Source organism: Dasypus novemcinctus, chromosome 19 (assembly GCF_030445035.2).
Source record: "Dasypus novemcinctus isolate mDasNov1 chromosome 19, mDasNov1.1.hap2, whole genome shotgun sequence".
NCBI classification, from domain to species: domain Eukaryota; kingdom Metazoa; phylum Chordata; class Mammalia; order Cingulata; family Dasypodidae; genus Dasypus; species Dasypus novemcinctus.
In genome coordinates this window covers 48,347,913-48,374,916 of record NC_080691.1, presented here as the reverse complement: position 1 = coordinate 48,374,916, position 27,004 = coordinate 48,347,913, and the positions used below count along the sequence as shown (strand labels likewise).

At 55.3% G+C, this 27,004-nt stretch overlaps 1 protein-coding gene across 1 annotated transcript; it reads right to left on the bottom strand.

The window, feature by feature from the left end:
* On the bottom strand, nt 1–27,004 carry TOP3B (DNA topoisomerase III beta). Its single transcript, XM_058281749.1, has 18 exons — nt 26,924–27,004; nt 20,039–20,226; nt 18,146–18,277; nt 16,774–16,880; nt 15,243–15,317; nt 11,846–12,042; nt 11,385–11,541; nt 11,070–11,183; nt 9,333–9,423; nt 6,834–6,988; nt 6,576–6,681; nt 5,803–5,949; nt 5,538–5,711; nt 3,207–3,335; nt 2,537–2,686; nt 2,195–2,295; nt 1,521–1,722; nt 1–537 (listed from the first exon to the last, which is right to left on the bottom strand). The coding sequence occupies exons 2-18, from the start codon at nt 20,106–20,108 to the stop codon at nt 56–58; spliced, it is 2,589 nt and encodes an 862-aa protein (XP_058137732.1). The 5' UTR covers nt 20,109–20,226; nt 26,924–27,004; the 3' UTR covers nt 1–55.

Here is a 27,004-nt window from a genome sequence, read left to right as displayed (position 1 = left end):
AGAGTGAAAATGTGTTTTAATGGTCTTGGGGACCCCAAGGACAACCATGGGGTTGTCACACGAAGTAGGCGGCCAGGGCTGACATCTTGTCCTTGGGCCGCCGGGGGCTGGGCTTGCCCAGGGGCCGCCGACCCCGGCCCCGGCCCCGGCCCTGCCGGCGCCCCGGGCCGCCGCGGTGCATGGGGTGGCAGGCGGCCGCGTGCTTCAGCTCTACCAGCTCCTGGAAGACGGGGTCGCAGAAGACGCAGCCCGTGTGCTGCGTCTCGTCGCCAGGCAGTGGGGACTTGGCCTTGTTGAAGTCCACGTCGAGCAGGGCGGCCTCGCAGGTGGCGCAGGTGTCGGCGGACACGCGCACGCGGTGGGCGTTCTCGAAGCAGTGCGCCACCACGTTGCACCGGTTGCAGGCGACCTTCCACTTGGGGCCCGAGGTGGGGTCGAGCACCAGCACGCCGCTCTCGCACTCCACGCACTGGCCGATGCCCAGCATGCTCAGCGAGTGCTGGCAGGTGGGGTGCGTGCACTCGTTGCAGCCCATGCCTGAGGGGGGCACACACACGTGTACGCGGGGAGACAAGGCAACCCAGACCCGCGTCCTCCCCGCCTGCCCCTGTCCTCAGCTCTGTACACCCCTGACCCTCCCGCTCTTTGCCCTGTACCCTGCAGGACCCCACCGCCTTCTCTCGGTGCCTTGAGCTCCAGGATGGCCCTGGAAGGAAACACTTCTCAGCTTTCCTCTGGGGAAAGGCCCTTGCTCAAGCCTGGCCCACCCCCCTCCATTCTCTGCTTATCTAAAACCTCCTCAGCTTTCAAAGCCTGCAAACATCGCTTCCAGGAAGCCCACCCAGCTGGTTCCAGTCAAGGCACAGGTCCTTCACTTTCCTTTCCAGCAATCTGTGGCCCTTCTGTCCCTGGGCCGTGGGGGAGAGTTGGCTGCTCTGGAAGCAGCTGGGAAGAGGGGGTGGGGCTCCCTGCCCATGCCCCCTCCTGCCAGCCTGACTTCAAGTGCTTCCCCAGGCCCCCTGGGCTCCCTGCACACCTGGGGGTGAGGGTGAAGGCCTTACTCCCCCAGCACCCCACTCCTCGTCTGCGATAGGGGATGATGATGCCCCCAGCTGCGGCAGAGCGGGCAGAGGCCCTGGGCCTGCCTTCGGACTCCTGACTTGGTGCTCTCTACTGCCTGGACACGCGGCCTCTGCTCTCCAATGGTGAGCCCCAGCACAGTGAGAACAGCCGCTAGAGAGCAGACCCCATGCTGGGCAGGCGCCACGGATCTCTTGCTTCTCTGTCACCCCGACCAGGTGGCAATGCAGCACCCCCTGCCAAGACCAGACCAACCGACCAATTCAGACTTGTAGAGAAGATGCTAGACCAACCAGCCAGCAGGTGCCTTAGAGACACCCCCACGGGTTCCCACCTCAGCTCTGGGAGCTTTTGAGAGTGAGGCCAGGGGCTACCCCTCACCCTGGTGCTAGTCTGGGGTGGGTGCAGAGTTGAGATGCAAAGTCCCTGTGGGGACTCACCTTTCTTCATGTCTCTGAAAGGCGGGTGGTTGTAGCAGTAGGGGCACAGCGGGTAGCTCTTGCCCCGCGAGCCTGAGGACCACAGGACCAGCTCGAAGTCGTCCAGGGGGCACCGGAGCTCCTTGTAGAGCTTGATGGTGCCGTTCTGGGGCAGCGTGTAGGTCTCGTCGCAGTGGGAGCAGTGCAGGCGGCTCGGCTTGGCCTACGGCGGGGGGAGTCACGGGGCCGTGGGGCCTCCCGCCTGCCCACCTCTACTTACCCTCGGTGACGAGGAATGCACTGCCCTCCCAGCCACCACTGCTCAGACAGGGCTCCCCTCACGCATCAGGCCTGAGCGCCCCGTGAGGATGGGCAAAATCCCTCATGGATGTGAACGTGTGGGCGGCTAGTAACGCTGGGCAATGGGTTCAAGGGGTTTAGCAGCTGTGGGTTTAGCAATGGGAAAACTCCGGGTGTTTGCTGGCAAGGCTGCTTGAGGCCTCCCGATTGTTTTTGTGGGGCAACCTGAAAAGGATCAACTTCGGGGATGACCGAAGGTAAAGCCGAGGCCTACGGAGGAGAAGTGACTTGCCCAAGTCTGCAGCAAGTCTGCAGCGGGCAGAGGGACGGCTGCAGTGCCTCCCTGCAGCTCTCCCCACCCCTATCTGCCCATCCACTCCTGCCCGCCCACCTACCTGGATGTACTTCATGAACCGGTGGCACTTCCCACACCGGGACAGGGGCTTGCCCGTGGCTGCCAGTGGCGAAAAAGACACCTCCATCAACTCGTCCATGCCTGGAAGCAAAGGGAGCCCAGCAGGGTCACAGCGGTCCCTGGGCAGGGGTGGGGGTCCCTGTGCCCAGGTGCTCCAGTGGCCAAAAGGGTGACTGGGCAGGCCGAGGTGGCTGGGAGAGACCGCTGCATTGGGTCATGTAGGGGGGCAGGACCCCTCCGAAGGGTGGACAGAGGCCATGGGCCCGCAGTCCTGAGCTGGGAGTGGAGGCACTGGGCTGGGCAGGAGGGAGGCGGCCCCTACCAGCGATGGAGTCGACAAAGTAGTGGAACTTCCTCTTGAAGATGTCCAGGGTGTGCCCCAGGACCTGCTGGTAGTCGGCCTTGCCCTGGGCGATCAGGTTCAGCTGCTTCTCAACGGCGCTGCGGATGGTGGGCAGCACCAGCTCCGCGTCTGCCGGTGGAGGCGGGGGCTGCTGTGAGGTGGAGGCCCCCACCTCCAGCTCCGGCCCGGCCCCCAGCCTCCCCCTGACTCAGCCAATACTGGGCAGGTCCCTTGGTCACCACCGCCAACAGGCCCACCCAGAAAATCCCGTGCGGAGTGGCTGGGCCTGCCTGTCTCCAGGACCAAGTGGCTGACGAGCTCCTGGCAGTGCTTGGGCCCGCTCCGCACGCCTCCATCCCCCTGCGGGGCCTCAGGGGACAGAGCAGGGACAAGCACCATAGCCAGGCCTAAAGGAGCTGGTCAGCGGGGAGGAGCCCCTCACCGCACATGCCCATTCGCCCATCCGGGGCACCTGGCCCTGCTCTTGGCGGGGCCTAGGGGGCCCTGGATCAGCGCCCTTGTGATAGGAGTTGGAGGAGTATGTGTGTGGGGTGGCCGGGGGCTCCCCGCAGGGCCGAGGCCCACGCACCTCGCTATCTGGGGAGGTGAGGGACCCGCGGCCTGGAGGGCCAGGGGTGGACCTACTCACCGATCTTGTAGTAGCCGTGCACCAAGACGATGCCGAGGTTGGTGGGCCTGAGCCGGCGCCCGCTCTCCACGGTGACGTAGTTCCGCTGGCAGATGTTGTTGATGTGCACGGGGATGCTGGCGTCTGTCCCTGGAACGCGGGAGGCGAGTGAGCCCCAGGGGCCCCGTGTCTTCCCTGCCTGCCATACTGCGCCGTGCACTCAGCCCCTTTGCTGCTCTGGCCGCCCGTAGGAGGAAGGTGGATGGGCACCGGACGCCCTGCTGTCCACGTGCTGAATGTGAGGGTGGCCCTCACGGCACTGGGGGGAGTGACTGTCACTTCTCTTACGAGAACATGGAGGCTCAGAGAGAAAGGAGCTCAGCCAAGGTCATGCGGCTGGCTCTGCGCCTGCTGCCAAGTCAGCTCTCAAGCTGGTACGAGTGACCTCGCGGCCTCTCCTGCGGCACCACCCCCTTTCCAGTCAGGGCTCTTTCCACCTCTGTGCCCGTTCCCGCCTCTGCCCCAGCACCCACTGCAGCCGCCAAGGGCCAGGTTTCCTGGGCACCTCGGTCTCACCACCCGTGCTGCTTGCCTTGACATCGCCCAGGGCGCAATATTCCAGAGACGCTGGCCAAGCCAGGGGAGGCCAAAGACTGCCCCTCCCTCACTGTGCACTGGGCACCTCGGCACCTGGCGGCGTCAGTGCCGCCTCGGTTGTTTTTGACACCACCATGCCCTGCTGCCTCTTGCCCATGCACTCGGGTGTCAGGAATCCACCGCCCTGCACGACCACGCCATCCCTTTCGCCCACCTCGTCTGCGCAGAGGGCACATCCACTGGCCCACTCGGCCCGGCACTTTAAAATCACGAGTTGACGAATGGGATCAGATCGTGTTGAAATGAGAAGCTGAGTCTGGGGGTGAGGGTGGGGAGCCCCTTCCCCAGCGGCTGGCAATGCCTTTGCTCCAGAACCTACTCCAGGATCCTGCCCAGACCCCGCCGAGGAGCAGGGGGTGGGCCTCAAGGGGTTCCAAGGAAGACCCCTCTTCTACTGCTTCCCTGGGTCCTAAGATTCCAGAGACCAGAGGCCACCACAAGCCCGTCCCAGGGCGCGCCCACCCACCCCCAGAAGATGTCGTCATGGCGGCTTTCCCACCCTGAAAGCCTCCTTCTTAGAAAAGGCAGGACTGAGGATGAGGCATTCCAGTCGGGATAGCATCAGGCGAGGGGACAAAAAGGAATGGGAGTCTGCACGCTTGCCAGACATACATCTGCTCTTTCCCTCGCACAGCAGCTCTGAGTGAGAGCGTCACGTGTGAAGAAGCCCGGGTTCAGAGGTCAAGGGGCCCCCAGGTCCCGGTGCTTGCAGGGATGAGGCTGGGTCAGGACCCAGGTCTGGCGGCTCCGAGAAGGCTTCCCCCCCGCTGCTGCCCTGGGTGGCTCCCAGCTCACCCCGTGGTGCGTTCCCGCCACAGCCCCGATGGGCCCCGGTGGCTGCCCCAGTCAACAGGGCTGCCCTCAGCTGCCCCCTGCTCCTTCAGCAGGAGGGTGTGTCTGCTGGTCTGGACTGCTGCCTAGAACGTGGGTGCCAGATGCCGCAGACATGATGAGTTCTCCCCACCCAGGTGGGGGCGCCCTGTCGCTGGGCGGGTGGGGGGTGACCCACACTCAGAGGCTGAGATGCTACGTCAGGCCCAGCAAGAGCAGCCCAGGGCCCAGGCGCCCTGCCAAGGCCACTGAGGACCCCAGGTAAAGGTGAGACGCTCCCAAGGAGCCTGTTGGACTGACTCTCATGAAGGGAGTCTGGGGACACGGGCCCCCTCCCGGGCCATGGCCCTCCAGGGCTGGTCGATGGGGAGGTCTGGGAGGCCAAGGCTGTGCATCAGGGACCGGCTGAGCACTGGAAATGGAGACACGTCCCGGCCCCTAGGCTGGGGTCTTGGGGGGCCACCACGCCCGTGAGGAGTGTGCTTTCAAGTCTGCTGCCTGCTCCGATCCCAAGAACTTCTGCTCATCCCCACCACTGTGCTCCCACTGCTCCAGCAGGGCAGCAGCTCCTGTGAGAATCAGGGTCCCGGTCACCCAGTCACAGGACTGGTACCAGCTGGTTCCGTGGACTTAGGTGGGGGGATTCTGACCTGACTTCTGAGGTGGGTGCCAGCCCCACAGTGCCCGAGGGTGTGGCGAGGGGCTGCCCACAGAAGCCTGGCAGGCTCGCTGGACGCAACCCGGGCCACTAGCTGCCAGACGCTACTCGGCACACCTGAGCTGGGCGGGGCTGGTGGAATCGCTGCCCTCCCCTGGCGATGAGGGTCCTGGAGAATGGGCTGGGGTCTGGGCGGGCACACTCACCGATACCGTGCTTCTCCATGAGCGTAATGAGCTCGGCCTCTGTTAGGTAGTCGGGGGGGCTGGTCTGCTTCTCCAGCATCTTCACCTCGCTGATGGGGAAGGTGTCGCCCTTCTGGCAGGTGGGCAGGCTCTCCTCCAGGGGCACGCTCTGCCAGGGCATGATCTCCGTGAAGCCTGCACAGATGGAACCCCCCGCCCTCAGGTCTGAAGGAGGCTGTTTGGCCCGTGAGGGTGGAGAGGAAGAGGGCTGGGGCTGGTGTCCTACCTGGTGAGATGACGGTCCTCCCCGAGCAGGAAAAGTGCTCGGGCCCGATCCTGAAGGAGATGGAGCTCTGCAGGTACTTGCAATCGGCGCTGACCGTGGCGATGAAGTGGCGGGTGATGTACTCGTACAGGCGCCAGGCGTCACCCCCTGGGATGGGCCCGGGAGGGATCACCCTGGGAACCCGGTGGGGAGCCCTGCTCTCACAACACCCAGTGCCCAGCTCCGTCAGCAGTGCTCTGCATACGGGCCCTCGTGGTTCCTCGCCAGGCCTTCCCGGGTGAGGCCCCCAACTTCGGTATGAGAAGCCAAGGCTGGGCCTGCCCCAGCACAGGAAGGGAACGTGGGGGCATCCTGGACCACGGTAGGCCTTCCTCTGCTGTGGCCCCACCTCCCCTGCCCACATCTGCTCCCACACAGGGCCCTCTGCCCATCCTGCCTCCGCTGCCTGGATGCACACCGTGCCATGCAAACTCGGAATGTGCAGAGGTGACGCCTGTTTCCATCCCAGCGTGCTCCCTTCTCCCTGCCTCTGACTGAGGGGAGGTGGGAGGAGTCCCTGTCATTAAGCCCTCTCTCTCCTCATCTGTATCCTGTCTCCCCACAAAGCCCTCCAACCTCTTGCACGGCCTCGCTGTCCCGGGGCCCTTGCACGGCTGCCCGCCCACACCACACTATGGCAATGGGCACAACGGTGGCTGTGCTACTTTAGCTTCTCGCCTCCCAACCCCAAGCCCTGAGGACTGTGTATCTGGGGGTGGGGTGGGGGTTGATACCTAATTCGGCCTCTGTGGCAGACCTCATGGGAGTGATTGGGGGGTGGTCTCCAGCATCGTGGCCTTTCCGTGGGCGGTTGATGCCCTCTGCCAACAGCTGCTTCACCTGAGGGAGAGAAGACAAGGCCAAGTCTGAGTCCAGGCCTGGTTGCTCTCCCACAGGGAGGGGAGCCATGGCCAGTTTGGGTCTGGCTGCAGAGCCTGAGCTGGTGAGGCCTCGTGGGCAGTGCAGGGCCCCCCCGGCCAGCTGCAGCTCACCGTGTCGGCCCAGTAGGGGTGGTTGGCCTGCTGGCGCAGCGGGCCCTTCAGGTCAAAGTTCTCCGGGTAGTGGGTGGTCTCGGTCCGCGGGTAGCTGATGTAGCCCTGGGTGTAGAGCCGTTCTGCGGTCTGCATGGCGTGCTGCGGCCCCAGGCCTGTGGGAGACGGGAGGTGTCAGCCAGCCTGGAGGGTGCGGGGGCCACGCTCTCAGCCGGGACTCTGAACTGGCACTGACCCACAGTGTGGAGCCCACGTGGCGTTGCCCTGAATCAGGTGGGGGACTCAGGTCAGGGAGCATGATGATGACACGCTGCTCGTCCTTTCTCTTTCTGGCCCATGGTGTCACCCTCATAGTGCTGGGCGCCCTCAGGGTGCCTCGCTCCCAGGCCTAATGGCTGCAGCCGTGCCTGGGGGCCGGTTAACGTCTCGCTTTGAGGGCAGGGCCAGTGCCCACCTCCAGTTCTGGCTCCTAGGGGCACCTTGTGCCCTCAGCACTCCCAGGGCTATGGTGGATGGTGTCACGTCCCCCTGTAGAGACACGTTCAAGTCCTCAGGCCTGGTCCAGTGGGTGTGAACTCGTTTGTAAATGGGATCTTAGAAGAGCCTGCTAACAGGAGGCCAAACTGAATCAGGGCCCTAACCTTACGTGATTATAGTCATGATAAACATGTAACTGAGAAATGACCAGATGTATTCACTAAATTGTATTTTAGGTCCTTGCTAACCTTCTGATATAGTGCAATGTGCCAAAAATAAATACCAGTAACTGTAATAGTTCACTGAACTCTAACCTTGATGCATGTTAGCCTGGCGATATAGCCAGAAGCTGATATCTATAACTATTGTAACTTGTTGACCTGTAACCCAGATGCCTTGTTTCTTTGATTCTGATGCAATTTTCTGTAACTGCAAAATTTTCACCCTGTAACTGGACAGTAGTGAAACAACACATGACTGGCCCTGCTTGTCTCCCCTTATCTTGTTTTGCAACCCTGAAGCCAGGTGCCCTTCCAAGCAGCTCCCTTAATAATTACTAAAGGTGAGCCAGCCTGGAACTGGCTGCCTTGCTCGTTTTCCTGAGCCTGCCTGCCTTTGTTTGCATACTATAGTTTCTTCTACAGTATCTGTCAGGGTGACAGATTTAAGGCCCAGAGACTTTCTGATCTTTCTCTGCACTTACTTTCTCTCTTTGAAACCCCGGTGTCACAGAATTGGCTCTTCCATGTGCATAGGGTAGCTTGCCCATACTTGATCACAATCAAGCAGAGAAAATTTGGATATAGTTAAGAGTGAAGAGGAGACAGACAAACGGCCACGTGATAGAAGCTTGCTAGCAAGCTCCTACCAGAACGCTACAGACTTTGGAGAAGGCAGGGCCAGTCTAGCCTCCCAAACTATGAGACAAGTACATTCCTGTTGTTTAAGCCAACCAGTGTGTGGCCTCTGTCAGAGGGACTAGCAAACTAAGACACGGACCATAGCACGTGGAGGGGTGGCTCGTCCTGCTGCGCCCTGACCAGGGGAGGCTGGCACCAGCTGGCTGTCACCCAGTCTGTGCTGCCCTCCTGTGCTCCCTCCTAGAGATGTTCCCAAGGCCCTGGGCTTCTGGAAGCAGGGAAGGCTGCCACAGCAAATGCCTAGAGGCTACCAGCTGGTCAGAGACCACCAACTTCCCAGCCCAGCCCCTTTTCACTACTGAGGAAACGAGGCTGACAGAACCCGACAGCAGGAGAGGGGCCTCAGCCTCCCACTCCTGCACCTGGGACGCTGTCCTGGGACTGATGCCAGGATGTTCCTCTCCTGCAGTGACACTCATCACTGCTGATAGAACATACTGCTAGGGGAGCAGGTGTAGCCTAGTGGTTGAGCTCCTGCTTTCTATGAACGAGGGCCCAGGTTCAATCCCTGGTACCTCGTAAAAAAAAATGTACTGCTTCACGTCATTTAATCCTTATGGCAACCCAAAGAGACAGGGACCATCATTGCCCCCATTTTCCCACAAGGCACCTGAGGGACCCTCAGGAGAAACAAGGAAGTGGCTGGGCTGGGACTGGACCAGATGTTGCCTCCAGAGCTGGAACTCTCCTGGTTTAAATGCCTCAGAGGGCCCCACTGTGAGGGTGAGCCTTTCTGGAACCTTCTGAGTATTCACTCCTGCTGGCAGCTGCTTGGTCACCTGACAGTCTATACATTTGACCACATGAAATTGTCCATGTTTTCATCACATAAATTCAAAGAAGCTGTGGAGTGTTTACCAGCAACCCCAACAGAGTCCTCTCTCCTGTTTCCCTGACATTTCAGAAGGAATGGAGTCTGTGTGTGGCCCCGCGTTCCCTCTGAGCCCTTACGTCCCCACATGGAGGGAGGCGCTGAGCAGAGGTGAGGGCGTTAGCCCTGCCTCCTCTCGCACCCGGGGCTCCCTGCTGCATCAGTGCTGGGCAGCTGCCGTGTGCCCACCCTGAGAAGCCTTCGGGGCTTCCGAGAAATGCCTGCACTCACCCAGGGAGGAGCTGGCCACACGCAGCATCTCCACGGTGTTCAGGGCCAGGGGCCTCTGCTTGGCCTTTTCTTTCCTGCTCGTGGCCTCCACCTAGAAGACGGGACAGATGCAGTGAGTTCTGGGGGAAGGGAAGCGGCCATGACAGAGGGAACCAAGATGTGTAGTTCTCAGACATGTGGGTCTCCTTGCTTCTCAAATTCACTCTTCCTAGCAGTCTATGTATTCGATTAAACGTTTTTTCAGAACTGGGAAGGGACAAAGAACGAAGGTTCTTTTCTAGAAAAAGAGGGAAAACCTGGAGGAATGAGGAGACACGTCAAGAGAAGGGGCTACAAATTCAGAATCTTCCAGAAGGCAGACAGGCAGACCCTAGGGAGGAGGTGGAGACTGGGTGCCTGTCCTAGGAGGTGGGGTCCTCGCTGTGTGTGAGCTCTGCCAGCTGGGCCTGCTGGGCCTTCTGACTTTGCACAAGAAGCTAGAAGTCAGGATTTTATGGGAAACCTGACAATTTTTAAGTGTTTGTAACTATTTTGAAATTCCTGTAAACACCATGGAGGCTGTGGGCTGCCTTCGGCTGGCACTTTCCACCTCTGGACTGAACAGTTGTCAGAAGAGACAACTCTTGGTTTTGACTGCTGCATAAAAAACCCAAACAGTTGGGCCCCTCACCCTCGCCAACACCACCTGTGAGTTCCAGACAGGCAGATGTGGGTGCTGATGCTCACAGAGGACGATGGTGGGGCCAGGTTGCACAAGGGCAGCAGGGGAGACTGGGCGGCCATGTGGGGTGAGGGCTACAGGTAGAGATGGTGTCCCTGGAGAGATGCCATTGATGGCCTAAGCAAGGAGCAGCTTGAGAAGAAGGTCCAGAAGCCTGTGCCAGCTGCATGGGTTGGGTAGGTAAGAGGACACCCAAAGAGGGCCTGAGAAGGAGGGAGGAGGGCTATCAGAGGCCTGGCCATGCTCCAAAGACACTGCAGGGCATCTGTTGTGATGACCATCATTGGGGTTGAATCTGGTCCTCCATTTGTAAATAGTGTCTTTGAAGACATTAAAATGAGTCCAGGTGTGGACTCGTTGGTGAGTAGGATCTTCAAAGGTTCTGTTTAGGTGAGGCCCAACTGAATGTGGGTGGGCCTTAATCCATAAGGCTGGCGGCCTTACAAAGAGAGGGAATTTGGAAAGGGTCTCCCTCGGAGGAGGGCCAAGCAGCATTTCCATCAGCTCGTAAGAACCCTGACTGAGAAACACAAGGCTGCCAAAGAACACAGAAGCTGACCAAGGTCAGAAGCTCCACCCCTTGACAGCCACACAGAGGTCCAGCCAGTTGTGGCTTTAGGTGTCACGGAAAAAGGACATCCGTGTGCCATGGAGTCTTGCAAGGAGGCAATGCCCATTGGGTCCTGGGGCAAGGGGAATGGAAGGAGCCTGGCAGGGCCATGGCGGGGGTGTGTGTGGGTGTGTGGGTGTGTGTGTGTGGGTGGGTGTGTGAGAGACTGGTCTCAAGCAGGTATGTAATACACTCTTGCCAGTGTGCAGGGCAGAAGTACCTCCACGGCAGGTACTTATACGCATGTATATGTGAACGAATAACCATTCTTCTCCAGAAATGTTTATGTTTGAGAAAGGGGGAGGAAGGGGTGATCCCGGGTCACAAGCTACTCGTCTAGCAAAGGCTTCCAAGGCCTGGCCCCATCCCAGCCAAAGTGTGACAGGTGTGGGCAGAGCAGGCTCACCTGGGCTTCCTTCTCCAGCTTGGTTATGTTTAAAAACATCTGTGCAATCTCCCGGTCGAACACTCTCACGCGGTCCCAGTCCAAAAGGAGAGTTCTGTCTTTATCAGTGTTCACCTGCAGGGCGCAGGATGAAAGGACGACACATGAGGGAAAGCAGCCCGGCAAGCAGGAGTAAGGAGAGAGCGCTGGCTAAACGTGAGTTAGTATTTTTATTATGTAATTAGAGGGTGAGGAAGACAGGGGAGAAGAAAGACTATCAGGAGCCTCACCCTAAACCTGGAAAGACCCGGCCCGCCCAGAGAACGGAAAGCAAACCTTGGCCTGCAGCACCCAGTAGGTCTCCGGTCTGAAGGACTGGATCTTATCGTGTCTCTCCACACAGAAGCCCAGGGTAGGGGTTTGACACGGCCCAAAGGAGATGAGAGAGCTGTCTAAATCGCCATATTTCCCTTGGAAATATTTTGTTTGAAACCTAGAGGGAGAGGTGGGATGGGGTCCGGGGGATATTTTGAGCAGGCACTTCCATGAGATGCCGTCCTCAATGGTGGGTGTGTATCTGGGCCTGGGCCAGGAGGTGGAGGGCAGCCAGGACACATGTGGCCTTCATGAAGGATAGGTGGGTATGGGTCCCAGGGCAGGGTAAGAATGGCGTGGACTCGTGAGCGTACGTGAACGAGGAAGGGAGGGAAGGGCCGAGGTTCTGCTGTCTCGGGGGCCATCCCTCTCACCCTCTCCTCTGAAGCACGTGGAGGAGGATGGTGCAGGGAGGGTCTCACCTGGTGAAGGCACAGCCAATGCGCAGGTCCAGCTCCTGGCGGGCGTCCACTGAGAGTGCCTCGTTGTGGTCGGGCTCGCCCAGGCGGGCCATGGCATTGCAGATGTCGGTGTCTGTGATGGAGCTGAATTTGGCCCGGAACACGGTCTTCTCACCGCCGTGGGCCTTGTTCATTACAGGCAGGACGGCATCAAGGACCTGGGGAGGAGGGTGGCTCGGCAAGCACCCGGGACCCCGTAAGACCCTCTTCGATTCTCCTGTGGCGGTTCTGTCCCCTGCTCCCCTGGTGCCTTTCTGGACTTGCCACATGGGTAGGCAACCCCTGCCGTGCCCGCCAGGTCTTCTCCGGTCACCTCCTCTCTCCAGGGGCCTTAGGCTCTCAGCAGTCCCCACCCATGGGACTTCCTTTCCTTCTAGCTACAGAATGTCCAATTATTCCCTTCTGCCTCCTGCCTCTCCAGCCAATGCACTGTCATCTTACTCCTGCCTCCATCCCCGCCTGACCAGTAAATGTTACTGCCCAGGATGCAAGAGACCACAGAAGTGCCAAATCCACCCTACTTGACCCACTTCCCCTCCTCCTAGAAGGAGAGAGTGATCAGGGAGAGGGTTTGACTTTTCAGGCACTGGAGAAGAGAGAGAAGGGAAAAACAGTAAAGAGGTAAAAGAAAAGGGCAAGGGAAGTGGATGTGGCAGAAGCAACTGAGCTTGACTGAACTTCTGCCTACCACATGGGGGGTTCCTGGTTCAGTTCCTGGTACCTTTTTAAGAAGACAGTGAGGGAAATGGATGTGGCTCAAGTGATCAGGCCTCTGCCTACCACATGGGAGGACCTAGGTTCGATCCCTGGGGCCTCCTGGTGAAAAAGAAGAGAAAGCATGCCCAGGTGGCAAGCCAGTACCCGCATGAGTGCCCGCATGGTGAGTCAGTGACCGCACGAGTGCCTGTGTGAGACGACAAAGAGAGAAACATACAGAATATCACACAGCGAATGGATACTGACAGCAAAAACAGTAGGGCGGGGAAGAGGAGAGGGGGTAAAAAAAAGAAGAGAGTGAGCTGGTGCGACTGGCAGGTGCAGCAAGCTGACACAACATGATGATGCAACAAGAAGACACAAGAAGAAAAACATAATGAGACGCAATAAAGCAGGGAGTGGAGGTCCCTGGTGCCTCCTAGAGAGAACTAGCAAGACAGCAAGCTGATACGATGGGCAGGTGCGGAGACCTGACACAGCAGGATGATGCAACAAAAGACACAATAAGAAAAAAACATAACGAGAGACACAACAAAGCAGGGAACAGGGATGGTGCAAGCAATTAGGTGCCTTCCTCCTACATTGGAGGTCCCAGGTTCAGTTCCTGGTCTCTCCTAAAGAAACAAGGAAGACCAACAGACACAGCAAGTGCAAACTACAAGGGGGTGGGGAGAAATACATAAATAAATCTTAAAAAAAAAAAAAGGCCAAGGAAGAGGGTATAGCTCAGTGGTTAAGCACCTGCCTCTCACGTAGGAGGTTCTGGGTTCAATCCTCAGTACCTCCTAAAAATAAGAAAGTAAAATAAAATAAAAAAGGGAGGGGGTAAGGAATGTGGGAAGGTAGCAGGTGGCCCCCTGGCTTGTGTGTGGGGACTCTTACAGTGGGGATCCCGGAGTCTAGACTCATAGAGGGCTGTACAGGGGAAGGCGGTCACCACTGGGGCCTGGGCATCCAAGGCCAACATAGGAAAGAAGTGGCTTCGTTTCTGAAGGGAGAGCTGTGGGGCTGCCACCGTTCTCCATGTCCAGATGCCAAGGCTCCCAGGGAGAGGCCATCCTGCAGGGGACAGGGAAGGGACAGAGGACTGCTCTGGGCCCTGGGGTGTGCTGTCCCCCTGCCTCCCTGGAACGGTGGCAGCCTGCATTCGTCTGGCGGTCATGCCCTGAGCCCTGAGGTGGGGTCCTGGGAGAGAGCTGGGGGTGCAAAGCCTTGAATGAGACCCTGGAAGGACTTGCAGCTCAAGGGACCCGAGGCAAGGAGTAGCCATGACCCAGGTCAGCAGGGGTTGCTGGCTTCCCTGCTGAGAAAGCCTTGGGGACAGCAGCCAGGAGATGATGGAGGGAGGAAGAGTATGGTCGACTGAATTATCTACACCAGCAAAAAGGATGTTCTTTTTTTTGGGGGGGGGGGTACTGGGGCTGGGGATTGAACCCAGGTCCCCATATATGCGGGAAGCTGGCACTCAACCACTGAGCTACACTGGCTCCCCCGAGTTGGTTTCTTCATTTGTTTGTTTTGTTTTTAGGAACTACTGGGGATTGAACTGGGACCTCATGTGTGGGAAACAGGCGCTCAACCACTTGAGCTGCACTTGCTTCCCGAAAAGGATGTTCTTAAACCATGATCCTGTGGGCATGAACCCATGTATACATGGAACCTTGTGAAGACATTTTTCTTTGTTATGGTATAGTTAGCTGAATCAGGGTGGGCCTTACTGGGGGCTTCATAAAAGGAGCCAGAAGGCAGAAGTGGTAGAAACCGGAAGGGCAGACCCAAGAAGAGGGAGGCTGAAGACAGGAAACAGAGACACAAGCCTTAAAAGGTCATGGCAAGCCAGCGCCAGACCACCACAGACTATGGGGGAAAGCAGGGCCCTGTTGATGCCTCGATTTTGGCCTTCTAGCCTCTGAAACTGTGAGGCAATAGATGCTGGTGGTCAAGGCAGTGCACTGCGTGGTCTGTCATAGCAGCCTGGCTGACAAAGATAGGGAAGCCGGGAGAAAGGAAGTGTGCTGGGGAGAGTGGCAGCAATGAGGCTGGAATGGCACAGTCCACCCCGTGGACTGGAGGGTGGCATGCTGGGACAGCCCCCTTCTGAACCTCACACGGCTGCTTCTTCATCATTGCCCTAGAAGGTTGTGCCCCTTCTACGTTTGATCAGGTGATGTTTGAGAAGGTATCCCCAGCAAGTGAAGTAACACTTCATTGCTCTGAGCAAGTCGATGTGTTTTTTCCCCCCATGGTATTCTTTTATTTATATATTTTTAAATCTTTTTATTATCCCCTGCCCTGTTGTGTTTGCTGTCTGTTCTCTGTGTCCATTTGCTGTGTGTTCTTCTGTGTCTCCTTATCTTTTTTCTTCTTGTCTTTCTCTTTAGGAGGCACCAGGAACCAATTCTGGGACCTCCAATGTGGGAGAGAAGCACTCAATTGCTTGAGCCACCTCAGCTCCCGAAGCCTATGCATTTTTAAAGTGTCTAGAGGATTTCCAAACTAAATGGGGGAAAGGATTTTTAAGCTGACACGGTCTGTTGCCTACCTTGGCCCAGGAACAGTGTGGCAGCGGGTGGTGGTGTGGAGTGGCTGATGGAAGACCAAGAGCGTTTCAACCTGAGTTGAGGGTGGCCTCTCCACTTACCTCGAAGCAGATGTTCTCCCCTTCCTTGTCGCAGTCCAGCCACAGCACGATGTAGTCACAGCCTCGGCCCTCCACCTGCCGCACGACAGCCCATCAATGCACACCAGGCTCAGGTCCCACAGGAGCCGCACGTCCGGTGTGCTTACTTACAACATGTCAACCCCCTCAACCCCGCAAAGACCATGGCCCCGGGTGTCCACGTCTCAGGACTCCTGCCCAGGGCTGCAAGTAGGCTGGCTTAGGTACTCAGAAAAGAAGTTGGATCAGAATCACTGTTTCCTTGGATTTAAAAAATTATATATGGGACACATATGATAGCATGGATGAATCTTGAAAACATTATGCTAAGTGAAATAAGCCAGACACCAAAGGACAAATATTGCACGGTTTCACTAACATGAACCAAATACGAAGAATAAGTGCATGGAGTTAAAACCTAGAGTATAGGTTATTAGGAGATAAGAGGAGGGCTGTGAAGGAGCACTGATGCTTAACGTATGTAGAAGTTTTAACTTGACTGCAAATGTATGGAAATGGATAGTTGATGGTGACACATTACAATGAGTAGCAGCTGGTTTATAAATGGGATTGTGGCTGAAAAGGGTAGTCTAGGGATGTAAATGTCAATTGAAAGAGAGCTAGAGAATAATCTAGGGCCTGAGTGAACCCGGAGGTGGATGAGGACTGTGGTTCATAGTACAAATGCGAGAATGTCCTTCTGTGAACCAGAATGGATGCATATCACTATTGCAGGGTAGTGAGAATGTGGAGACGCATGGGGAAAATGCAATATAACCCAGGGACGACAGTAACAGCAATACTGTAATATTCTTGCCTCAATGCCAAAGACGGACAGGTTAGTGGTTGGGGATATGGAAGAGGTATGCCAAGTATGCGCTGTGGACGATGGTTAGTGGTAATAGTCAGATGATACTATCTCATAATCTGTAACAAATGTTCCACAACGGTGTGGTGTGTTGGTGAAGGGGTATTGTATGGGAATTCTGCATATGTGCATGATTGTTTTAGAAGTCGATCACTTCTGTAATAAAAAAAATTTAAAAGAATTGTATACGTAGCATGAGCTTAACTCTGGGGAAATACTGCAGAAAGGGCTGAAAGAACCCCAGCTGTTCACATTGGTTGGCTTGGAAAGTGCATTTATGAACTGCTTCTTCTTTCTACTTATCTGTATTTTCCAGTTTTCTGTAATGAGCAAGAATTTATTTTAAAATTAGAAAAAAACCAACTCCTTTTTAAAAATGGAAGGCCTGCTCTCCAGGAGTGGAGGCGAGTGGTGCCACGTGGGGAGAATGAGGTCTGAAAGGGGCCTCAGGGGCCTCATTTGGCAAAAGGGCTGAAGGAGTAGGAGCTGCAGGCCTCCCTTTCTAAGATGCAGAGACTCACGGACTGCTGACCCCAAATAATGCAGGGACGGCTGCTTTCCCCAGTGCTGTGGAAGGGCGTGGGCAGTGCAGGGGCCAGAGCGGGGTCTCCTGGTGTGCCTGTGCCCTGGCCCTGCCCCACACACCTGTAGGAACTTCACCATGTTCAGCTTGGGGTTGGCTTCCTTCTTCTCCGTCGGGGCCTGGCTGAACAGCTCTGCAGGGTCCACTTTGTCCCACTTGTTATACTTCCCTACAAAGCACAGCTTTGTGAGTCACCCTTCCTGGTTTATGAGGCTCTGCTTCCCCAGTCGCCATGGCCCTGGGAGGACGATGGTGGTGTTCCTGTTTTACCAATGAGGAAAGGGAGGCTCGGGGGATGACTGGCCCAGCAGCCCGAGGTGGAGGCAGGGTGTGAAGTAGCTCTTGGGTGAAGTCGGGCCATGCCTTCCTTCCTTCTGCTATGCTGCTGAGCTCACACAGTACCTCTCAGCCCCCTTTGGGAGCCGAGTCAGTTGGGCAGGGGCTGCTGCTCTCAGCCTCCCATATGGCACTTTCCCCGTTGCTTGAAGCACCACCCCTTGGGCTGGTTTATCTAGCCAGAGCACCTCAACATGCCACTTGGGCCTCTGTCTTCAACTCCAGCCTGGATTTTCTGTAACCCTGCCCCCACCCTACTCCATCCCCAGCCCTTGGAGGCACTTGATGGGTCTCCATGGCAGACCAATCCTTTGGGCAGCCCATCCTGCAACATTTACCCACTTATCTACTTAAGGCTCAGCTCTGGCTTCCTGTCAGGCCCCATTTCCAGGAGAACAGAGACTGAAGGAGTCGAGTTCAAATCCTGGCTCCTCACCTGACAGTTTAGGGTCCAAAAACTTAAGCACATACCCCCATCACTGCCATCGTCATTGCAGTTGCCACCAAACAGTGAAAACAATCCCTGAAGCCTTTCCTGTGCTAAGCCCTCGCAGCCACACCAAATCCTCATATGGTCCTGAAGGCAGAAGCCATTTACGTGACATAGAAATGCATGGGGTCCTGGGGCCCTGGCTGGGGAGCAGAGCACAGATTCAATCCCACAGCACTGCACCTAGGCCCAGTGGAAGCAGCTTCACAATTGCTGACACTGGCCCTTCCATGGTAATGATGGGGTGACAGTAATGGAATGTGGATGATGAGGGCAGTGGCCAAGTCACCAAGAGCCAGTGGCCACCTCAGCAGGAGCAGCAGCTCCTTCCAGGATGCCCACTTGGCTCAGACCCCTCTACAGGATGCTCGGCCACCTCCATCCACATAGGAACTTGCTGGAGGCCGTGCAGGGAGTAAGGAGGTGCTGCTGGGATGAGGACCCCAGTGTGCTGAGCTCCAGAGCCTGGGCTTTTGGGTGCTCACCTCACCTTGGGACCCGAGTTACCACCCCATGGTTTGCTGGCCTTGTAGCTCATGGGTTCTGGAAACCTCTCACCCCAGAGCACTCCTCAGCAGCATGGAGGGTGGGCTGGGGAGGAAGCTCACCCAGGAAATCCAGGGTCATCACGTGGCCACAGACAGATGTCATCTTGAAGTGGACAGGCTGGCCGGCAAAGGTCCCAGGGTACTCGTGCACTGAGCATGCTCCGTTCAGCCCTTTGTGTGAAGACATGTTCCCTGGCGGTGAGACAAGAAGCGATGGCAGAGAAGTGGATGTGGCTCAACTGATAGAGCGTTTACCCACCATATAGGAGGTCCAGGGTTCAAATCCAGGGCCTCCTGGCCTGTATGGTAAGCTGGACCACATGCAGTGCTGCTGCATGCAAGGAGTGCCCTGCCACACAGGGGTGGCCCCCACATAGGGAGCCCCACCTGCAAGGAATGCGTTCCACAAGGAAAGCCACCCCGCATGAAAAAAGTACAGAAAGCCCAGGAGTGGTGCTCTGCCAGCTGTGGCCACGGTGGGCACCCTGGGGCCAGATGCTGCACCTGGGTGGGCCAGAGTCCTTTTTTCTACAGCGGTCAGTGATATCTCCTTAGGCCACTGTGGGTCATCAGGTAGTTAAGAGATTTAATGGTTCTCCAGAAAACACCACTTGTGGTCAGCTGGGGGCAGGCAGAGCAGCCTCTCTAAACATTCTCAAAAGGGCAGATGTGTAGGATATGGACTGGGAAGCAGGAAGCGTTTAAGGAGCATGATGTATACAACTTACTCTCAGATGTTTATAAAACTAACAATAGACAGGCAGGCAGACAGATAGGATGATATACAACACATGGGGCAAATCATTAAAAGCTGGGAAATCTGAGTATCTGGGTGGGGGGGGTAGGTTAGAGTTGTTGGTATAAATTTTGTATTTTTTCTCCTTTTTTTTTTTTAGGAGATACTGGGGATTGAACCTGGGACCTTGTATGTGTAAAGCAGGTACTCAACCACAATACAAAAATACAAAAAAGATTTTGTATTTTTTGCAACTGTCCTCTAAGTTTGACATTATTTCAAAATAAAAACTTAAAAAAAAAAAAGCAGATACTCTGGCTCTTATTCTTCATTGCTTTTTCTCCTCTTGAACTCCATTTCTGCCTCGTTTCATGTAAACTTGAATTCTAAGGTGACCAGGAAATTAGCAGACCCCTGGCATCTCCTTACCCTGTCCACTGATGGCACTCACTGGACCTCCCTCAGCTTGTGGGGGCTGGGCACTGCCCTCTTGTGCCTCCCCCCCTTTCTCAAACTATGACACCTCAGCCAGCTGTCCTAGGGCCTCTTCCTCCCCCACCCACTGGACCATGGTGGGGTCAAAGTAGACTCTGAAACTTCTGGGTACCCAGCATCTAAACACTCTTCCTGTTTGGAGGGAACTCCAAGATTGGAGGGGACACAGGTGCCCACAAACCACCTCCAGGGCCAGAATGGCAGTGAGGGCCAGGCATCCCCCTCCCCGGCTTTCCATTGTCTCAAGAGTGCCCATGGCCAAAGTCCAACCTGCTGGCTACTCCTGAGTGAATGACGGAGGTCACCAGATTGCGGCTGTGGCAGAGTTAAGAGTCCAGAGGGCTGTGGCCAGTGGCCCGTGGTGACGATGCCAGTGGGTGGTGGTGGCTGCATCTCCTTCTTTCCAATACTTCCTTTTCTGCTTAAGTCAGGGTTGCTTTCTGTTGCTTGTGACCAACAACCCGAATGGCATAGCAACTCTAACCTCTTGGGAGCCCCAGCCAGGCACCCGCTAGGCATGTCAGGCGCCTGCAGATATAGGCGGATCGCATGGTGATGAATATTAAGGTGCCTCATTAATGCCTGCTGGCCTGAACTGAATCTACCCCACCTGGGGGAGGGGAGGGGTGAGGTCACACTTTGAAAAAGAAAGAGATGGCCTGTGAAGTGTAAGTGCTCACAGAGAAAAACAAGAAAGGAAGCAGAGGGTGGGTCTTCCCTACCTCGAGAGAGGATTTTGGCAATGGACTGTGCCAAGGACGGCTTTTCTGCGACCATGAGCACTGTCTTCATCTTGCTTCAAGTTGTCAGGGCCTCCAAGCCCTTCACTCTCCAGGTTCAGAAAGATGGCAAGGAAACTAGTTCTGAAACTGCTCTTCAGCAGCTAAGCACGGCTGCCAAACTCTGACTCCTAAAGAGAAGAAAAAGACACTTAGAAAATAGCAAGGCTTCCAATGGAATCTATATCGCTGAGAAATTCACACAAAGAAACCAGAGACTTGGGGGAGCAGATGTGGTTTGAGCAGTTAGGTGCCTGCCTCCCACACGGAAGGTCCTGGGCTCGGTTCCTGGTGCCTCCTAAAGAAGTCGAGCAGACACCACAATGAGTAGATGCCACAACCACTGCAGCAACGAGCAGTAACCACAATGACCAGACACTGCAACCAGATGCTGCAACCACTGCAACGAGCAGATGTCACAAACAGCAGAGGCCGTGGCCAGTGGGGAACGGATGTGACTCGTGCTTTTGGGCACTCCCTCGTGGGAGGTCCTGGGTTCAGTTCCCAGTGCCTCCTAGCCTCCTAAAGAAGAACAGACACAGCGAGCAGACAGACAAGGGAGCCATCTTGGGGGGGAGGGGAGAATTAAAATAATAAATAGAGACACGAAGCTATTTGACATAAAAACAAACAACTGCTCAGGCCAACCCGTTGAAAGATGACCCCAGGAATTTGCTTCCTTTGGGGGAAGCCAAGGGTGGTCCCAATGATCTAAGTCAATTTTGCCCCCAGATCTGTGGTAGGAAGACAGGGCCTTTGGACATAGACTGATGGGCCCAGGGCAGCTGGAAGCTGGTTCCTTTTTCCTGGGCTAGTTTTCCCATCTCCAAGGAGATGCACGCAGAGGAGAGACAGATGTGGCCTCTCCTCCTGTGCCACGGTTCTACTGACTCCCTGGGGCTGTGAGCAGCTCCTCCACTTTGGCTGAGCATTAGGATGCCCTGAGACGCTCTATAAAATGTAGGCGCACAGGCTGGATGCCCCAGCTCGTTCTGTTGCACGGTCAGGCCTGAGATCCACTGGCCACTGGAGCCAGTCCTCGGTGGAGCCTGTGAGGCCCTTCAATGGGCCCCACCTACCTTCCCATCTTCCTTTGCAGGCCATGCATTGGCCAGACTAAAATGGACACTATCTAATGAGCAAGTATATTTTCGGGCCTCTGTGCCTCCATTCCCTCTGCTGGGAATGCTCTGCCAAGCTTGGAGAATGCAGCGCAACTGTCTGACAGCTCAGCTCAAGCGCTAACTCTACTCTGATGACTTCTCCCAACACCCACCGGCAGGGTTAATCATTTCCTCTTATGCCCCACAGCTCTCGGGATGGATTTCCATTACAACCCACTGCACATCACGCCACAATATTGCCTTGTTTCCTGCTGGGACACAAGTGGCTTAGTATCTTAAGTACCACTGGTGATTGCACCAGCTGGCCCCAGGCCTGATATATAACACTTAATACCTGCTGGCTGAATAAAGCAAACATGAGAACGCCTCCCGTCTTTTGGGTCATTAAAAAAATAGCACTGATGTTTAAAAATATAGCATTGTATTTTTAAAAGATTGGTATTGGGATGGCTCGAAAACCTATTGGGAAACAAAAATAAAGTTGGACTTCTACTTCACACCCTCCTCCATAAAAGATTCCAGACCTGGTAAAGATTGATGTTTAAAAAAAGAAACCAGAAAAACACCAGAAGAAAACATGAATTTTAAAACTAATCTCTATGGATTTAAAAAACCAACCAACCAAACAAAAAAACTAAGCACCCACAACTCAAAAACTTCTCTTTATGTTTAAAAGGGGGGGGGGAATAAAAAGAAGTAAAAGTATTTGGTTTCCCATTCTCTGAACTTCTCTTTTTTTTTTTAATTTGTGTGCACTTCCGTTTTTCCTATTTATTTTTCCCCCTTCCCCTCCTCCCGCCCTGCTGTTTTTACTGTCCACGTTGTCTTCTCTTCTCATTTTCTCTCCTCTAGGATTCACCAGGTTTCGATCCTGAAGACCTCTGATGGAGACAGAGGTTCCCTGTCGATTGCGCCACCTCAGTTCCTGGTTTCTAATGTGCTTCACCTAGACTTTCCCCTTGTCTCTCTTTCTTTTGATGCATCATCATCTTGCTGCGTGACTCACTTGCGCAGGTGCTGGCTCACCACGTAGGTGCGCACACAGGTACTGGCTCACCATGCGGGCACTCGCGCGGGCACTGGCTTACCGCACAGGCACACTTTCTCTTCTTCTTTTTCACCAGGAGGCCCCAGGGATTTAACCTGGGTCCTCCCATATGGTAGGCGGAAGCTCTATCACTTGAGCCACATACACTTTCCTCTCTCTTTTTTTTACCCATTGTTTTCAGTAGGATTGTTTCTTTTACTCATTTTTTAGTAGTCTTTATATGAGGAAATTGGCTCATTTGTGATGCAAAGTGATGTCCAGCAATGCAGGTAAGAGAAAAGCAAAATAGCACTAAAATGATTCTGTTCTTATCCCACTAGCCAAGATCCAAAGTCTGAGCCCACCATGTAGACGAGGGTGTGGGAAAACAGGCAAACTGAAATGTAGTTGGTGGAAATTGAATCAGTGCAACCTCTATGTGGAGCAATTTGACATATCTCCCCAAAATGCTGGCTGAGCTTCCTAGCTGCTAAAATAAATACCATACAATGGGTTGGTTTAAACAACAGGAATTTATTGGTTCATGGTTTTGAGGCTCAGAGAAATCCAAAGTCGAGGTGTCGGCAATTTGATGTTTTCTCCCCAAAGACTGTGGCATTCTAGTGCCAGCTGAACCTTGGCCCTTGGCTTTTCCGTCACAGGACAATGTATATGCTGGGATCTTCTTTCCCTTTCCTGGGTTCTGCTGACTTCCAGCATCTGGCTACCCTTCATGGCTTCCTTCCTTGTCCAACTTCCTTGGCTTATCAGGATTTCAGCCATATTGGATTCAGGTCCATCCTCATTCGGTTTGGACATGTCTTAACTAGTAACATCTTCCAAGGTCCTATTTATAAATGGGTTTTCCCCCAGGGATTGGGACGTGAACATGACTTTATTGGGGACACGAGTCAATCTCCAGTAATTACAACTGCATATCCCCAGCTGTCCCACCTCTAGGCGTGAAGTTGATGGTTCCAGCTATTCATCAAGTACCCGCTACCCGCTCAGCACAGACTTGAGTGCTGGGAATGCAGCCAACCCCTGCAGAACCAAGTGCCAGTTCTCAGGGAATGTATTTGGAGCGGCAGGAGATGGCGCATCAGTACATGCCAGGTGGGGCGAAGGACAGCAAGGGAGAGGAGAGGGGCAGGGCAGGTGCGAGCTGGGTGGCATCTGGGGGAAGAGGGTCTGAGCAGGACAGGGAAGGTGAGGCCCCGAGGGAGGAGGTTGGTGAGGCTGGGTGAGTGAGCATGTGACAGGAGACCAGGTGGGAGGAGGGATAGAGCACACGGGGCCTCGTGGACAATGAGAATAACCTTGGTCTGAGGTTCTGCACAGAAGCACATGGTCTGACTTCATGGGTTAAAGGGTCCTTTCTGGCTGCCAAAAGACAAGGGAGGGGCTTGGCCCAGTGGGGGCAGCCACAATGGTGGTGAGAAGTCAGCCCAGAAGTCAGAGTCTGGGCAGAGCTGACAAGACCATGGTGGGTGAGATTGGGGAGGGAGGGTCGAGTCAGGAACGACTCCAAGGCTTTGGTTTGAACATCTACAGGATGGCATTCCATTGATTGAGATGGGAAATTTGGAGCAAGGAACAGGTAGACGTGGGGACCGGAGAATTCCGTTGCCTACTAGACAGCCAAGGCAGGATGTGGAGGAGGTGTATGTGGGTGTGGCGAGTGGGAAGGAACCCAGGCTAGAGGTCAGGAGAGGAGAAGGAATGGCCAAGCCAGTCAGAAGGCACTGGCGCCCTGGAAGTCGAGGGCAAAAGCATTTCCGGGGAGCCATCACTGTGTCAGAGGCTGCTGACTGGCTGTGTGAGGGACAACTGAGAACTTTCCAGTGGACCTGGCAATTTGAAGGTTACTGTGACTTTGATGGGAGCTGTTTGGAGGAGGAAGAGAGGCGAAAGTCTAAGGGAGGGAGGTAAGAAAGTCTGGAGAAAGGGTAGAGGATGGTGTGCTTTCAATATCATATTTTACGATGGAAGAAAGGCCAATGTGTTTGAGCGCTGATGGGTATAGTCAGGAGAGAGAAGATGCAGGAGGGGAGGGGAGTGCTGACAGGGCAAAGGGGTGAGTGCCAGCAGGGAGCGAAGGTGGAGAGCCATCCATGTAGGAGGAGGGAGGCAGCCTCGGAGTCTGCCATGTTGGTCTGACAGTGGAAACTCTCCTCCCATTGACAAAGAAGTGTGGCTGTCAGCTGGGAGGTGGTCCTGGAAGTTTCCGAGGGGAGGAGAGGCCTGAGGAGTGAGGCGTGGGAGGGGAGGAGAGGCCTGAGGAGTGAGGCGTGGGAGGGGAGGAGAGGCCTGAGGAGTGAGGCGTATCTGAGGCACTGGGAATGGATGAGGGAAGAAGGCCAGAACTACGGGGCAGGTGTGGGGTTGGCTCTCAGCAGGGGAGGGCTGGATTTAGCCAGGAGGGGACCCGTTAGGGAAGAACAAGGGGTGGGAGTTGAAGGAAGAGGCCCACAGAAGGCAGGCTCCAGTAGGGACCATGTGCTGTCGCAAGTGAGGCACTGTGGTGGGGGGATCAAAGGAAGTGACTGTCCAAGGGTGGGTGAACCAGAGATCAGAGGGGCTCAGGCTGTGCAGTGCTGAGAAAGCAAACAGTCAGAAAGACATGCACCTGCCCTGTAAACGCTAACGCCCAGGTAAATCCCAGGGAGAAGCCGGGTGTGGGACAATGCACACACCTGTTTGTATACATGTGTTTGACTGGGTAGAACTCAAAAGAAATGGGTTGAAGTCCAACAGGTTAGGGCCTGGAGGTCAGGCTGTGGGAGCCTCCATGGAGTGCCTGTGACATATGGGATGGATGACAAAGAACTAGGACAATGGGTTTACAAATAAAGACAAATTAAAAGCAGAAAAACAAAGGAGCCTCCATGGAGTGCCTGTGACATATGGGATGGATGACAAAGAACTAGGACAATGGGTTTACAAATAAAGACAAAATAAAAGCAGAAAAACAAAGGAGGGCTGGAAAAGGCACCATCTAGGAAGGAAGTCAATGCAATCACCTTTCCTCAGGGGACTCCATTACTCTTCCCAATTTCCAGAAAAGGTTGTCAACCTGCCCTTGACACCTAGGACTACAGTGAAATCTGTTTACTTCAAATGAAAATGCCACCCCAAATAAAACAATTGCCTTTTGCCCCCAAAGCACATAGTTGGATATTCCCCCCTAATTACAGTCACCCATAAGGAAAAAAACTGAGATTAGGTGGACAGGAGGGTGCTGGCAGTCTGGTATAGCTACTTGGTTCCTTGCCCAGACCTGAAAACCACTCCCCACCACCCTGCTGTTTGCACCCCACACTTTGTACCCCAAATGCTACTGTGAGCGAAACACTCCTGTGTCCTGCTTCCACCTGCCTCCAGCCCTCTGCCTCAGACACTGTGAGCTCAACTGTCACTTCTTCCTAGATGTCTACTTGCTCTGATACCCACCCCCCTCAAAACAAAACAAAACAAAACAACCCAACCAGGCCCGGCCTCACTGGTCCATCCCCCCAGTGGATTGTGTCTGGTCCACTGTTGTATCTACGGCACCAGTTACTCACAAGATGTTTGCCAAACAAGAGAGTAAATAACCAGGGCCATTCTTCCCAACCTTTGTTCTCTGTGCTAGGGAAATATCAATTTTGGAGGTCCAGGAGTGAGGTTTTAAGAGACTCCCTTTCTCCCATCCTGAGAAGCCAGATGCTAGAAAGGAAACTGCAATAGCGGGAGATTGCTCCCTGGGGGCTTTTGAGTTTCCTATCTCCACCCAAGTTGGAAAAAAGTTTTTGTCCTGAAACATTTCCTCAGATTTTCTAATGTCTGTCTCACAAGAGTAAACAGCAGGGGTTTGCCTTGCACTTTGGGAGGCTCTGTTTTCAAGAGAATAAGCTCCTCCTCTGTATCAGCCATGCTGGAATGCTACTTTATTTAATCTTGCCAACAACCCTGGAAGATAGGGACCCTGACTTTCTTTAACCATGAGAAAACTGGGGTTCAGAACAATTCAAACTATTGTTAGGTGGCCTCCTTTTTGCAATAGCGCTGGTGCTGCCTGGCTGGACTGGCCTCTCTCATCCTGTTCCCAAAGGTGGGAGCGACAGAGGCAAAAGGCTATCCCCTCCCTTTTCACCTCTATGACAAACTCCAGCCCCTGGATTTGTTCACACAAGTACCCTCCGGGTAACTGCTCAGAGCATCACGTCTAGGCGCCTCCAAGTCCCACTGCGGCCGGGGCGCTGGCGAGTGGAACCGATCCCGATGTGGGGCCGCCGCGAGCTGGGCCTGATCTTAGCCCAGATTCCGACCTTGACCTCTGCATGCTTTCCTGAGTCTCAGTTTCCCCATCTGTGGGGTGCGGGCAACAAACCCCACCGCAAAGAGCCGGGAGAGGGCTCGAGGAAAAGCATTAACCGTAGTGTCCGCTCCAACCAGGCACGGCGCGAAGCACTGTCCCATCACCCCCTCTCTGAACCCCGAGAGCAGGCAGAAAGTGGGGACGTCACCCGACGGACAATGCAAAGACCCCGGCCCGGAACCTTCTCTTCCCGACCCCGCTCTGAGCCCGGGGGACTAAGGGCCCTTCGCGCTCGGCCAGGCCTCGGGGAAAAACGCCCGAAAGGGGTTCGCGCTTTCCGCTGCCCTGGGCGGCCCAGCCCGGCGCCCGCCGCTCACCAGCAGCCCCGCCGTGGATGTAGCTCCGCTTCCCTCTCCCGGGGCGGACACCTGCACCTCCCACTTCCGGGCCCGGCCGCT